The sequence below is a fragment of the Seriola lalandi genome, unplaced genomic scaffold, assembly GCF_002814215.2.
Source record: "Seriola lalandi dorsalis isolate HSWRI2012SDOR001 ecotype SW California unplaced genomic scaffold, Sedor1 jcf7180002053931, whole genome shotgun sequence".
NCBI classification, from domain to species: domain Eukaryota; kingdom Metazoa; phylum Chordata; class Actinopteri; order Carangiformes; family Carangidae; genus Seriola; species Seriola lalandi.
Window position 1 is genome coordinate 31,443 of NW_019524484.1, and position 16,062 is coordinate 47,504.

Sequence of the window (16,062 nt, forward strand, 5' to 3'; positions counted from 1 at the left end):
AAATATTAAAAATGTATTTTGAATAATATTTTGGTCTCTTTCCTAATATATATATCGCTATATAATACTGTTATCTCAATGAAAAGTACTGAAACAGATGTATATGTAACAAAAAGAGGCAATTTATTACTTGGCCAGTAAAAAATTTACTTGGCCAGTAGATTTTTTCATCTACCGGTCCCCTTGGCAGGTGAGCCAAAAAGTTAGTTTACAGCCCTGGTTGTAGGTATATTAAAGCTAAACTTCAGCTCTAAACGCAGCTCAAGGGACACAATGGTTTTACAGTCCTTCCCCTCAAACTAATGTATAAACATAATCAAAAGACAAACCAAATTACTCCTGTACTAGGAAAATTAACATTAACTGCAACTCAATCATATGATAATGATGATTTAGTTTTAATCAATCAATGCAATGGGTCAAATTGTGTTTGAACAATGCATTTGTTAAAATTGCTTGCTGAATGCGTACTGTCATTTAAAGCTGTGTAGGATTTTCCTAGTGAAAACGCATAATCTTTTCAGCTTTACTCATGAAGTAAAACTGCAATAAATACACCTTTCACTACCTGTGCTGGCTGGAAATGTTTTCCACAAACAAGAGAGTAGAAGTGCAGTGACACTACTCTGCTGCAGTACATCTCCAGTTAGCAGGAAAAACATGGCTCTGAATAATATTTTAGCATGCTACTGTTAGTGTTGGACTGATGCATGTGTTTATGAATGTGTTTGGCTCCAAACTGACACTGTCAGTCCACTCAGAGCAGTCACTTGTTGAGCAGCAATGAATATCTTATCCAAAGTTATATCCCTATTTCATCGTCATTTTCCTTAAATACAACATTATCAGTGAGATTTGACAATGACTGCTGTCTTTATTTTCAATATTGACATCACATTGCACGTCACGTTCATCTGGCAAAGGTGATGTGTCATGTAATTTGAAATTACTTCAAACTGAAAGTCCAGTAACTATGTTTTCAGAGCCCAACTATGTGCAGTTTTATGTCGAGACACAATAGTCCACACCATAATCTTGATGTTAATTTGTGTTACTAAAGCACTCACTAGGCTGCAGAGTCGTTGAGCTGGTACTCTCGGGCCCGTGTGAAGCAGCTCTGGACGCCGCTGTCGGCCCACAGTCGTTGGATGACGTTGGACAGGTCCTCTGGCAGGATGCCCTGCTCCTCTGCTGCTGCTGACAGAGCAAACAGTTGGCGGGCATCATCCTGACAAGTAAAGAAACACACAGACACAGACACAGAGACACAGACACAGACACACACACAGAGTTAGACAGAGTATGTCTCTTAAAAAAAAAGAAAGATTTCTTCACTAGGAAAAGCTGATGAGCACTGCAGGGCTTTATTTAGAATACAACATTTAGAAAATTTCCACAGGGCCGATATTGTATTTGCTTCTGACGATGCCCACTGACAGTTGCCCTGAATGTATGTGTAAAATACTAAGAATTCACAATTGTGGCAAAAGAACTGAAAAATACTTTGTTGATTGTGATTTAAATTTAAATTTTTTTTTTGAGATGTGACCAGCAGTGACAAAGAAAAAACAGTACAGAGATTCATGGGGCTGATAATATTCTGGATTAACTTGCTTTGCCAAGATGAATCATATCAATCATGTTTGATAAGTGGTTGTCAGCACACTGCCATGCCAACATATTGTAGCCGGTATCCTGTGTGTGCATGTGGTAACTGGTGCTTTTAAAAACCATCTAGACCTACTCGACAAAGGAACTGCAAATAAGAATTACAACAACTGGAAAACTGATGGTTCCATGATTTAATGAAAAAACAGCATTTTCTTTCCATGTTATGTGGTCAGATGTTTCTGCAGCCCTACACAATTCCTACAAGTCTAATTTGACACATATTAGAGCCAACTGTAAGGAGATATGCTCTCGTGACCAATTAGATTGCACAAGAGAGAAGTGAAGAAACAGAAGTAAATCAAAGTGTGAGAAATGTTACTTTAGTGTTAATTTAAGCTCACAGATGACTGTTGATGGAGCAAACATGGTGTGGTCAAGTTATGAGAAAGTTTCTTTAACGACAAGGACTGTCCTCTTATTCTATCCATTTCAAGATGACTGTTACACACATACCTGTACATACAAACAACTTAACCTATACAAAGCTAGAGTTGCAGCTATATGCACTAGCAGCATGAAAAGGGAATCCTACATAGATAATGTCACCTTCATTGCACAACTCTGACACTGGACAAGGGTTTACATAAACTTTTGATGTTAACCATTGAGAGCAGACTTCCGTGTATAAGTTAACCATTGTTCTACCCTCCAATCCATCTCAGCTGTAAGTGAAATCAGTTGATAATGAAGAAATTAGTGCAACATGACACATCTAAACAAGTGCAATGTGCCTTACAAACAATGAAAGCAGATTGTTCCTTATGTACAAATGAAGAGAGCATACAAACCAGCTCAGCCACACATCGACCTAGGGGCATTGCTGAATATTGACTGCTTCCCTTCTGGCTGTGAGACAAATATTACCTTTTTAATTCAATTCTGTCAAATATTCCAGGATATACAACGCTCTCTGTAGGCCACTGCAGTGGGGGAAGGTGTGTCTCAAATAGACTAATTCATGAAACACTGCAATCTGTCCAACAGAACCTGTCATGCAGAGCTAGCTACCTTTGCCGAGCCAACCCTGACATACACCCGGCAGTTCAAGAGCTCTTTCCACATAAAACCATGTTTATACAACTCCTGTGGAATGCAGGTCACCTGGGAGACTGAAATTTGTAAAGACGACAAGTATCAAAAATGTGAAGACACTGCAAAGTAGGGAATATTTTTCAAAAAAATCTGAATTTCATTTTTGAGATTGTGGAGCACACGTTTTATCACGTCACTTCACATGACAATGTTTTATTACTTATTGCAATTCAGCAAATTTGAGAGTGTGAGGATGAGGTAGGTCAGATTTCCCTATGTATTATTTACACACTCGTAGAAACACGGAGATGAGTTAATAGTGAAGAAATATAAGATGAGCAGAAATGCAGTGTGTGGCTTTATGCTGAATTGTTGGATTGTGTAAAAGGCATACCAACACAGCTGTCTCCTCCTCTGCATTTCATTAAGTCAAATCTTCTCAAATTTACTTTGGTATGGATGCTGACAAGACTCCTCCAACATCTATTAACTAAGAATGCTTATTTAGAAATTATCTTTCAGATGATCTGTGAGAACAAAATATATGAATCACATCTGAAAGATGATGGGTCCGTGGACAAAAGGAGTGAATTTCTCTTCTCATGAGTAATGCAGAGTTTTTGTTTCTGTGATCTCATTATCTCCCTGGGTGGTGCCTTGACGAAAGACAGCTCTTTACAGTTTTTTGTTCTTTACAAACACACACGCAGGGACAAAAATACGCGACGCTGCAGGAGACCATCTTAAGCATCTGCTACCCAGAGTTGAAGTAGAATCTGTCACACTGCACCCGAGAGAATTTCATGAGCTGCATAAGCTCTGCTGCCTCAAATCGTCACAGCTAGATATGGGTGGTTGGGATGGAGGCAGAGTGGAGGCTCGGTGGTGATTAGTAGAGATGATATCACTCAGCCGCATACAGCTATATTACACTAACCTTTAATGGGTTTCCTGAAGGTGACTACCTTTAACAGCTTTCTATTCCGAAATGACAGGTTAGTTTCAAATTGCTTGAGGACAATATGAATCACACTAAAGCTCCTCAAACTGCATCTGTATTTAAAAGTATCTGCAGTTACGTTAGGCTAATATACTGCTCATATATCCACACGTAGAGCACTGTAAAACATAAAAACAGGTATACTTAGCATGGGCGGAGATGCTCTCTAGCTGGCTTGTCTTTTAAGTTTTGCAGTGGCTGATGTAAACAGTCACACAATCTTCTAAAACATTTATTTTTTTCCCCAAATTTAGTTTTTGCAGAGGTAAACGGTTTTGAATTACAGGGTTAATTTAATTACTGTCAGAGACCTACCGCTCTAGCAGTTTCTTCATAGTCAATCTTCAGGTTGGCCATGGCTTTGATGATGGCCATAATGGACTGGATTGTGTTGCTGTAGACAACTGCTCTGTACTGTTTACACTCATCTTCTGAGTATCCATCCTCATGGATAATCCTGAAAGCAGAACAGAGGGAGAGAATGTGTTAAAAAAAAACAAAACAAAACGATGCATAGTCTGCGCTGAAATCTCAACTTGACAATAAAACATAATAGTCACCTCTGACAGAGAATTTACAGAATATGTGTCTTGTGTATCTAGTCAAATAATTTCTCTGGTTGTGAAAACTGTCCATCTGTGATCACAAATCAGAACACTGCTGGGTTGAGGTGCTGGGAAAATTCAGGCGTTTTTGTATCTCTCAGCTAGAGGACACTAAAACAAATATTTACTTGCTTTTGGAGCAGTGGAGAGAGAAACGAAGAGAAAGAGGCATGTGGTTGAAAAACCATGGGGCTGAGACAGAAGCTGCTGGACTGAAAACCAAACAGAATCACCTCCCCTGGCCTCTTCACAACCCAGAGACCAGAGTCACACAGCCAGGATGCTCATTGGTAGTGTGATGTGCTGAATAGGACCTTATTAAAATGCAAGTGAGCCCACTGTGAAACACAGTGAGGCCCAGCCAAAAGGACCAATAACCCACACTCTCACCCCCTCATACAAACTATACTTTGAATATTTTAATAAAATAATTTCTGGTTGACCGGATTGTGACTTTTGCAAAATTTGTTTTAGAAAGTTCTAATCAGATTTGATCTAAACTTAACATTAGGCTGGCACATGTGGAAAAGGTAGAGCGGGACACCACGAGCCACCTAGCTCTTTGCATAACATGACCAGAAATTTGACATAACACAGATGAAATTTGAGGGACTACTCAACAGTAGTGCAGTTTTGCATAAAAATAAACTTTGTGTTGGTGAAGACAGTGAAGAACCAAAGAGAAGAATTTTGCTTCTAGACTTCACCATCTACACCTTGTTGAGTTCTAATAAGAAGAAAAAGGCAAAGAGCTTTTTATATGGCCAGATTAATCTTTGATCACATTTACCGAAGTCTATAGTAGTAGTACTGAGTAGTCAAACAACTGAACTGCAAAGTTGGTGATGGTAGTTATATCAGAATCAGAAAAACTTTAATGATCCCTGCAGAGAAATTGTTTTGTTACAATTGCTGAATGAGTAAGTAAAGTAAAAACTACTATTAAACTACAATAAAGCAGTGATAATAATAAATACACAGTAAGCGAAGAGAAAAATATGCAAGTGCAAATGCGCATAAAGTAAAAACTAATGTGTGTGTGAGGTACAAACACAGAGAGGACATATTTTATTATATGAAATTTGTGAGCTGCTTCCTTCTCATTTAAATATTTTATTACTGCTATGCTAAAAATAACTTGTAAGTCTAGTGTCAACGAGGAGTAATTTTCAATACAAGTCTAAAACTGGATTAAAATGAAATCCCATCATTAATGCTGTCATATCCTGTGGCTGTCACAGGACAGGAAGTTCATCCTCCTTTTTTGTCAAAACCTATTAGTCTAGAAGAACTTCAAAACTAGATTAGTTTCGTGTGACACTCACACACTTTTGTATTGTTATACATGAGTCAGAATTATGAATAGGAAAATCTCTCACATAGTATATGAAATCTATTATTTGTCCATTTTACAAAAGAAGAAGAGAGGGTTACATTCAAGGTCCATTACAGCAAGTTACGTTTGTTATCTAGTTTTAAGGATTTTAAAGTAGCTCAAACTATTCACTCCTTCTCCCATAAGAGCAAAGACACTGGTGTTGTGTTTTTTATGAACAGGTTGAATAGTTTGTTCATAATTGACATGTCATAGTAAGAAAACTACAGGCGTCAGTAACTGCTGCAGTCTGTTAAGATTAACCAGATCCAGCGCTCTGTAATGTCCTCTAAGGCAAGTCAAAATGTCTTTAGGCAAATTTATGAGTCTGTAAGGTAATGACATATCAACAGCAAAAGCATCAAACATATAGGTACTCACTGATGTGCACATGAGTGAATTGTAGAGAACTGCATCTGAGTAATATGTGAAATTGATGCAGTGATTCCAGCAACACTGAAGGATACAAGAAACCTAATAATGTTCATATTTATTCTTCTATTCATGCTGTGGAATTGCACATTTAGCACCAACTTCTGAACCCTTGTTTTAAAGACAAGTAGGGAGTGTCTAAGAGAGACTGGCAGGAGTGAAATTACACAGCCAGGAAATCAGCAGTTTCATTTATGCTTCAGTGCACAGTAATCAAAGCCCAGGCTATACAGAACACAACGAAAACAAGTGATTTTACTCCTCTCTCTTTCATGTTTTTTATCATATCTTTTGTGACTGTTTGTAAACCGACTCATTAGAAAATATTGCAACCTCACCAGTTGTCACTGACAATGCCAGCTCACGCACAAGTAAGCCACTTTTTAATCTAAGGCATATAGTCAAAATCTAGTGATGGGTGTAGGAAAAGTTCATGCTGTTGTTTCAGTGTAGAACGGCATTGTCAAGGATCTTCTGTACAGTCTGACTAAAATGATATTGGTCCTATGCTTTGTTATTACATTCAGCACAGCAGTAATGGTGGGTTGTCTTTACCAGGATAATTCTGAATTGCATAAATGTAAAAACAAGTCTGGAGGCATTTTCACAGAATTATCTGTAGCCAAGGTACCAAGATGGACCCTGGTACCTGTTGAGAGTGCTGCTCCTTCATAAGGCTGATGATAAATGTTCATGGTACATGAGGCTTTTTACAGTCAGTTGGTTCTGAGGCAAGGAGTGCCAACCTCACCATTCATTAGTCACCATATCAGCTCGATAGAAGTTTGCAATTATCAGATGAGGAACATCCCTGTGTACAATATAAGCTTCAGTGTAGAGGAAGGTGTGCATGTGTGCGTGTCTGAAAGAGTAGAAAAGGATATTTTATGATAGAAACTTTCCCATCTAAATTTAGTGTTACACAAAATTTTAAACAAAAAAATCAGAACCAAAATTGTTTCCATCCAATATTAGAATTTGGGCGCATCAGGGTGCCATTAAACCAAGGTTGTGCATCACAATGATGCAACATGTAGGAAACGCACTATTTATGTTTCATGTCTGTTTCACGTATTAATTTGAGAAGGGTTAAGTCTCCTCAATGCTCCACACAGATATGATTATTCTTATCTGTTCAGCGCAGCTGAAGCTTCAATGAACATTGAAGTTGACGATTCATTCAGTCATGTCACTAAAACTTCATCCTCACTGCATTTTGTCACATTTGTTTTATTGACAAATCAACTTTTCCAACTCAAACGAGTGTAAACTCCTTATATCTTAAGAAAGGACCAGAGCTAAGATTCAAACCCAGGAAAGATATTTTGTTGCTGGGTAACATCTGTGCTACACATTTGCTTTAATATCCACAAATTATTGTGCTGCTGTAATTCTTCCATTTATGTTTATGCAGTACATACTGATCCTCAAATAAATGTTGAAACACCATCTATGGTTAAATTTCCTTGAACATTTACTAGAGATGTTAAAAAATATATTATTTCGTCAGACATGTTGGGAGGAAAAGCAAAACAATTAGCAGTCACTCACTTCATCTGCTTCACAATGGTGCTCTTTCCCGACTCTCCAGCACCTGCAGAGAGAACAAAAACAGGCAGAGGTTAAAAATACGCTCCTGTTAGCTGAGAAATGTAAACATGCAGCCAGCGTGGCTGCCTCACATCTGGAGCCTTGTCTTACTCCCTTCCTTTTTACCTTGCAGCCTTGGCAATAGCTCTGCAACAGATCTCATCTCTCAATTTCATTCTGGACCAGTCTACTGATCTCTCTCACTGCATATCTGCAGGGATTCTGCCTCTTTAGCTCGAGCCAGTTCTATCTGTAGTCTGAATTCAAATGGTAATAAAGCGATGTCTTAATTTCCCAGTGGAAACATCCCAGACACTCTCAACCTCTGAAGGAACAAAAACCACCTGTCATCTTATTCCCCTCTTTTTATTTCAAGACAAGTCACTTTATGATGGTTAGCATTTTAATGGAAATGTCTCGCACTGACAGGATATGGGCTTTTCTTATCCAGTGCTATGTTTATTCTAACTGCCTGAGGCGACCAGAAAGAGCTCATCTGCCACAAGGAATCTAACACTACACACACACAGAGACACACACACCCAGGGGTGCCCGTCAGTGCACTCTCCATTCGAACTCGCCCAGGGTGAAGCCTTTCTGGGATGACCCTTAAAATACACTACTACACAGCATGCTGCACGCACATGCACAGTGTAGCCCCTGGGTAGGAATAGGCCAAGATAGTTTCCACAGACAGCTGTCAGCTCCTACTCCTCCATGGTGTATGAGCTCAGACTGGCTAATCGAGCAGAACTTGAAATAAAGACTGTTTTAACAGACATCCAACAGATTTTGACAGCCTGAAGGTGTCATTAGGTGTGTATAAAGGCTGAATATATGGTCAAAAATACAATAAAACCAGTGTGCCTGGACACCAGGGTGAAAATGAAAATGGGACAATCTAAGATACAGGTTGATTTAGTGGAAATGGGCAGTGTGTGCTCAATATTAATGTAGTAATTATGATAGAATGTAGATAGAATACTTGAATTAATCATATGTGCCACACAAGCATTATTCTACTTGAGCTGGTTTTCACTACTATATTGGCTCAAAGCCAAAATGCCATCAAAACAGTCTTCTCTTAAACCTCCACACTCTGAGTCTGTATAATTATTTTAACTACCTCTTATGTTTAAGAACTATTAAGTAAATCAATAATTTATCATCAGGGCCAAGGTAGCAAGCCATGCCCCCCCCCCCTCCACACACACACACACACACACACACACACACACACACACCTGAAAGTAGTAAACATGCCCTTTGGAGTTTGTCCACTGAACCTGAAGCTGCTAACAGTTAGAAAAGAGCGGTGAGGTTTGGCACATACCTTGGTGCTATTGCTGCTTTGATTAACAAATAGGTAGCGGGTCTTTTTACTGTACAATACAAATATACTTTAGCTCCTGACAGACTCTGTGTACTCTCAGCTTTCAAGCATGTGCATGTGGAATCTGCCTGTAACAATTTTCCTGCAAAAGCAGACTGTTCCTCTTTACACAACAGTGAATTCAATGTGACCAAACAAAATTAACTCAACTCACAGTAACTTGGAGGTTAAACTTGGGTTTTATGTACACCTCAATGTGAACAATGTACTGCTGCTGCAGTTATCCTGAGTATTAGCGCTTCAGCAACAACAATGTACATACACATAGGAAGTCCTGCACTGCGCTATTTCACTTTAATATTTCATACTTGCCAGCTGGCAATAAAAGGCTGCCAACAACTGTACAAGCACATCTACTTTAATAAAAATGTTTGCAGAATCCCTACAGGACTGGACGTTCTTTGTTTCTGTTAACAAAACCTTAACTGAATGAAACACACACAGACATTTAGTATGACAGCTGGGACTGCTGAGGGATCATAGAGGATTCTTTTGTCATGGTCACTGATGTAATACAAGTGACAATCAGTCTCAAGATTGGGGCAATAAGCATATGTTGCTGGTGGTTCTGTGGGGAAAAGCTGTGGCAGGAACTCCGGGCCTAATGACAGTCAGACTGATACCACTGATCCTGTCGCTATTACACAACATACTTTGTCTGATCTGTGATCTAATACTGCATTATCGGCATATCTCCCTTTGGACCATGGAGGCTCAGGACTACAGCTGCAGGAACAGACACACACACTGACCATTTTCACATGCCCTATTGATACTAGTATTTTCCAAAGATTGTTTGGAAAAAATTTTGTATGACTCAGCACTGAACAAGCAGAGCTTCCCTCTACAGTACATTCTAACTGTTGGCCTTGGTGACTGAATAGACTATAGTCACCATCAGATCTCACACAATCCCTAAGTAGAACAAACCAATCGACAGACTTAGCTTCTTTGCTTTGTTTTTATGTGTTTCTGAAGAATAAACTGAAGATATAGTAAAAGACACGCTACTGCATTTAACTAAACTATTTGACAAACACACTGTGACTGCTTGTACAGAGCAGGAGATGACAAAAAGCTGCGTTTGCAGGAAAATAAATACTGTCCACTGCCTAGCAACTGGGCAACATGTTAGACAGTTGTGGTCATCTTTGACTCATGGTAGAAAATTAGGAGAAAAAATGGGCAGAGGTGGAAAAGAGAGGCCAATTCTGTCTCTAAGTCTGTATGTCGCTCACAATTACCTTACTCTCACGTAAAACATGTAGAAAAAGAACGAAACGAGGAAGAATCTCAGTGTGTGTGCATGCTTACATATCATCTTTCTGCATGCTTGTTGTGGGAGAAGGGAGTATTAGCATGAAGATATGTGGCACTAGGGAAAAGCAGCAGGGAATTTGTAAATCTCCCAGCAAGACTCAGGAAATTGCCTGATTACCGATGGGTTACAATGTGACTGGCAGACAGCAAGGGAGATGGGTGCCAGGGGGAACCAGTGCAAGGATTAACTGGGGTCCAGCTGCAGCAGGACAGAGTCGGGCGCCTGACCCATGATGGATAGACTGTATTCACAGGTGGTGAGTGTCATTATCAGTGACACAATCAGGTCAGTTGACAGTTACATTGAGTGAGTTAAGGTCTCCTTTTTTGGTTGCATTCCCTCTGCATATTTCAACAGCACATACAAACGGAAACATGAACAGCTTTAATCAAGTCCTAGATGGCCACAGACTAAAGCAAACCTCCGCTAATTGCAAAAAAGGAAAGAATACAGTGGTCCCTTTGGGTTCAGGTAGGATATCAAAAACAAAGTGTATTGTTGCCCTGGTGTACCTGTCGGTTTCATTAATTTAATTGTTAGAGAGCTCATAAAGGAAATTACTCTTGTTGTATTTATAGACAACATAGGACCCATTGATTCTGTGTTCGGTACTTCATTTGGACTCATATGAGTACGCCTGTAATTGGGTATCTATCCTTCTTTGGGGATGAGCAGATTAGATGCTTAGGGGCACTTGGGCATGGAAAACAATTATCATTATTATGCCAAGGGAATCTGTCTGTTCCCACTGTGCAAACAGGTGGTTTTAGGGTCGGGTACAATTATCTGGTATTGGTGTGAAGCTACAAGCTGAGAAAACTATAAATCCAGCAGTAAACCACATGTGTGAACATTACAGCCATGGACAACAGCTTGTCTTTCAATGCCACATTGCTTGCTGAACTCTAGCTTGCCAACACAGACAAATGACCTGCTTGAGTCTTCTACATTGTATCAGCAGTCTTTGAGCTACCTGAAACTGAATTTGTCTTGGTAGGTAAGTGTGATAAAATGGCACACTGCACTACCTGTCATTGCCCAAAGTGGAGGAATTTCTGAGGTGGCCCAGTTTTTTCTCTGTGCTTTATCAGACATAGATGACCTTGGTGATTGGTCTTTAGGTGTAATATGGTCTAGACTGGGCAGTAGCTACCAGCACTACGAAGCTTTCTTGTCAATCTTGGGATCACAAAATTGAAACAAAACCCAACAGAAGATCTGCTGATGACTGGTTCAACAAGCCTGGAGATCAGGACCATCAATTTCAATAAGCACTAATTTTCTTTTTAACTGTGAAAACATAAGTCCTAATATGGAATTTCAGTTTTCTTTTACAGAAATAGTATCTGAGAGAAGAACTGACAGAGATTTATCTACTCTCACATTTGACCAATGATGAAACCCAATGAGAGGAAGAAGTGTGCCAGCCAGCTTGTCTGTGAGAATTCCTGGCATGCTCGCTCCGTCTCTAGAGTTTGGTTATTCAGTGAAGCATGATGAAAATGACAAGTCCAGACATAAAAGGAAGAAAGTATAAAGGCTACTTCCCACTGCTCTGTGTCAAGACTGAGGATCAACAGCTTAAAACAATCATCATATTTCTTCATCTCCTTGCAGTGGCCACATATTGCATCAGCACCTTGCAACCACATCTTCATCAAATTTAAAATGTAACCGATTCAAATGCCGACCTCCAATGGCATTAAGGTTTTCACTGTGTGTGTGAATAAATGTGCATGTGTTTAGAGCAAGTGTGACCCATCCTGGTGGGACTGGGAGCAGGGCACAAAGGCGGCAGTGTGGGCCCCTGCTAGCTGAGAACACAGGCCTGCTGTTGATGTTTAGGCAAGATCCATTCCAATCAGCGCTACAGCTCACACAAGTTACTCACACTGCTCCGCCTCCTTTCAGTCAGTGTGACAACTGCCTTCGCCACCCACAGCAAATCGCTTTAGGGCCACTAGTGAGAGAAAATGCTTGACGGGACATGACTGAAGAAGTTAAATTTCACTGCTGATGAGAGAACATTTGTTGAACTGTGAAATGAGTTCAGACAATAAGCACTTAGAACCAAACAATATTGACAGGCTTCTCTGTGCTGATGAGCCTGACTAACTCAGTTTCACAGCATTAGCCCAATGATTATGTTATGAAAGGAGACCTCTGGAGGAAATTCATCGACAGTGATCTCAGAGGAAACTTTGAGGATGCTTTTAGGCAATATAACAATATCAAAGCCTGTACCTGACTGGAATTTTCATTAATGGGGAAGAAGTATTGAGAAAGACAAAATACATTTTGGTGTGAATTACAAAAACACACTTAAAGGTTAAATGTAAATATAATTGAAATAAGCATGTCCCATTTAGGCTTTTTCTCCCTTCCTAGCTGACACCAAAAGCTCAGTAACAGCTTAGCCTAATGAGAGTCACAATGGCCTTAAACTGAGTGTGGGCATAATAACCCAAAGACCAGTACAAGACAATATAATCCATTTTAACATTTTAAAGTCTCACAAAGGCATTTTTTCTCGCAAAGCTATTGTCCTGCATTGCAGTAACTGCCTACTGTAGGTGGTCATGATATTGTGTACACATTCTGTAGGAGTGGGCTGTTTGATACTACTCCCTCTGTATGTTCATGAACTCTTCTTTTAAAACAGGCTTTTACAAGCTGTTCACAATATCCAACATAGACTGCTTTTGAGTAATTACTGTGGTGCTGCGTTGCAATTGTGGTAGCCATTTGTATTGAACTCTTAGGCATGCAGACGATTTATTGAAAAATTAATAAAGCACTGGCTGTGATGTATGAAAAATGAATGTAACATGCTTTAATGAGACAGTTATTCAAGTGATTCTTACGCTGCCCCTGAGAAAGCTACAAAGAGAAAGTTGAATGAAACATTGCAAAGAGCACAAGAATATTTTTTTTAATGCTCAACCGTCTACTAAATCTATAATGGGATGGCCTCCTGGTCCTTCCTGTCCCCACTTTAGAGCAGATCTGTTAAATAAATCAATGTCTGACGCCTTGGTTACCCATGAATATCAAGTATGCACAGGCTAACTCTGAAGACAGTAGAGGCAAACACTGCATGTCATGAGGTTTCAAATCAATATCCACTTAGAGAAACTGAGACTTAATGCCATTTAGTCAACTTTAATGTGATTTTTCCTGCTTCCTTAGAGTGCTGGTAAATATTGGTTGCAGTGCACGCAAAGCTCGTCCCAATGTTAGACATCGCTTCTCACCCACTTGAGACTTCTCACAGTCTCTTTTCTCACCCTCAGCAGCTTGAGACTCAAGTATAACACAATGAATTCTCACAACCTCTCCGCTAATATAGAGGGGAAAAGTGATGAGGCAGCTTGTGTCAATGCAAAGATGAGTAACTAAAGTGATAACGGAAGCCATGGGAATTGAGGGGAAACAAAAGGTAGAGAAGATGGGGACAGGGTTAGAGGGGAAAAAAACAACAATCAATGTGCTGAGCTGGCAACTCTAGCTGCAGCAGGATCCAGTGAGACAAGACAGCCTCACTATGCTGAACTTTCTGGCACACTATCTCTTACGCAACAAAATGGCCTTTATCACTTCGCCATCTCCCCATGGCTTAACTCTCTCTTTATTCTAAAATTTAAGTAATTTCGGCTTTCATCATTTCTCAAAGTCTTCCTCCAACTGCCTTTGGCCGCCTACACACCAACCGTGAGTGGCCCGATGCCGCCTGTTCTTCTCAGCTACATGTTGAGAAATGTGCCAATCCAGACTCAAGACCAGAGGCCCTCTTGAGAGACACATGTGCCACTTCCTATTCTCACATCCAATCAAGGAGGAAATGGAAGCAGCTTGCATGAACATGTGTACACTTGTGAATGCAAAAACATGTGCACACACATACACACAGATATATCTGTCTGTTTGAAAGACAGGGATGGAGAGATTCAGTCTCCTCCAACAGATGGTAACCATGCCTCGGGCAAAGAGCAAGTCTGGACAGCACAGTCACAACTGCTGCCAAAGCAGAGAGGGATAAGAGGCGAGAAGACCAAGTCTGCTTCCTCTATGTATATTGAGTGAATGTGAGGGTAGACTGACGAAGGTGGCAGGAAAAAAACTTTATGCAAATTACTTTGACTAGTTACTGGTACAGCAACAATCAATAATCCATTAATCATTAAAAGTGTCTGAAAGGACCAGTTTGGTTGAACTAAGACCTCCAACATGTTAAGCTGCAACATGTTTAACGGTTTTACTGTAAACTCTCACTGGCTCTGATCATGGTTATAATTTATTAATCATTAACTTCACCGATTCTGGAATCATAAAAGGGAAAGGAAAACTTATATGTATTGCATTTAATTGTAGGACCATAAACATACAGAAAAGGAAACAGTGGAGCTTGAAGCATGTGGTAGTTGTGTGACTCCTGCAGAGTTTATTAGTCACAAGAGAACCTCATGGACAATATAACTCTCGAGCAATTAAGGTTATAAAGATTAACTGATGTATATGAGAAAACAAAGAGAGGATGTGGACCAATTAAAAAGACATTCAAAAAAACAAACAAACAAAAGAAAAAGACATGTTCAAACTAAATTTTGTGAAAAATTTGTTAAAAATCAACACAAATTTCAAGTAGGTACTCTATGTGAACTGCAGTGTATATCTATCATGTATTTGTATCAAATTAAAGGCCATTGATTTATTGAACAGTCATAGGGGTCAGACACAAATGCCTATTGGCAGTACACCATCTTCACTGAAAGCAAGGATGCTGCACAGACATCATCCTTCCGTCAATAGAAGCTTGAAATGTAGTAGGCTGCTGAAAGAGGAAATGCAACTAAAAGACAGGGTAATAACACTGAGATATGTTGAAATGTGTCTGAGAAACGTTCAATTGATAATGGAGCTCACAGGAACTCCATATTCTGTCAGACTTGAAAGTGTACGAGAGGTACAATGTTCTCACAGGCTACTGGGACCTCTGGAACAAAATGTCTCTGTCTCCTTACTCCCTTTGAGAGATGTGGTGAGCAAAGCACAAAGAAGAAAACAGCAGCTGGTTTTACGAGAGACTGACAACTCCCTGCTAACATTCTCGATACTTCTACCCCTCTGCTGTGCTGTATTACCTTTCCAGACCTTGATAGTTGATCAAACAGCTAATTAAGTGCCACATTACATGACAAACCTCTAACTGTTTATCTGATAGTCCAAGATAAAGAAAATCTAATTTTCTCATTTCAGTTGCTCAGCTATAATGGCAAAAAATCCTTCATTGTGTTCCTTAGCAAGATATAATTGTGACGTGAAGAATTTCAGAGGTGTAAAGTTGGTGTCAGCAGTTTTGATGGGACTTAGATGAAAGCAGAAGAGAAATGTGACATAATTTTACACCACAAAACACTTGTGGTCAGTTTTTACCCTCTAAGGTACCTCCATGTCTTGCCTTTTTTCACCAATCTCTGTCTAAAAGCAACTTTCTCAACTCCCATGGCAACAGTTTCTCTCTTCAAAGTCTTTTATATGCATGCAAATGCGCGCACACACGTGCACACACACACACACACACACACACACACACACATACACACAAGTAATTAGGAAATGATATGTTTCACTAATTGGATAGAT

General features: G+C 39.6%; 1 protein-coding gene across 1 annotated transcript in view; it reads right to left on the reverse strand.

Annotated features, from left to right (window-relative positions):
* Positions 1–16,062, reverse strand: part of LOC111652220 (guanine nucleotide-binding protein G(i) subunit alpha-2-like) — a 52,104-nt gene that overhangs the window by 7,573 nt on the left and 28,469 nt on the right. Inside the window, exons 2-4 of the mRNA XM_023402429.2 lie at positions 7,667–7,709; positions 4,019–4,160; positions 1,068–1,228 (exon numbers count right to left, since the gene is read on the reverse strand). Of these exons, the coding sequence (XP_023258197.1) occupies positions 1,068–1,228; positions 4,019–4,160; positions 7,667–7,709 (346 nt within the window). The remainder of the gene's footprint in view (positions 1–1,067; positions 1,229–4,018; positions 4,161–7,666; positions 7,710–16,062) is intronic.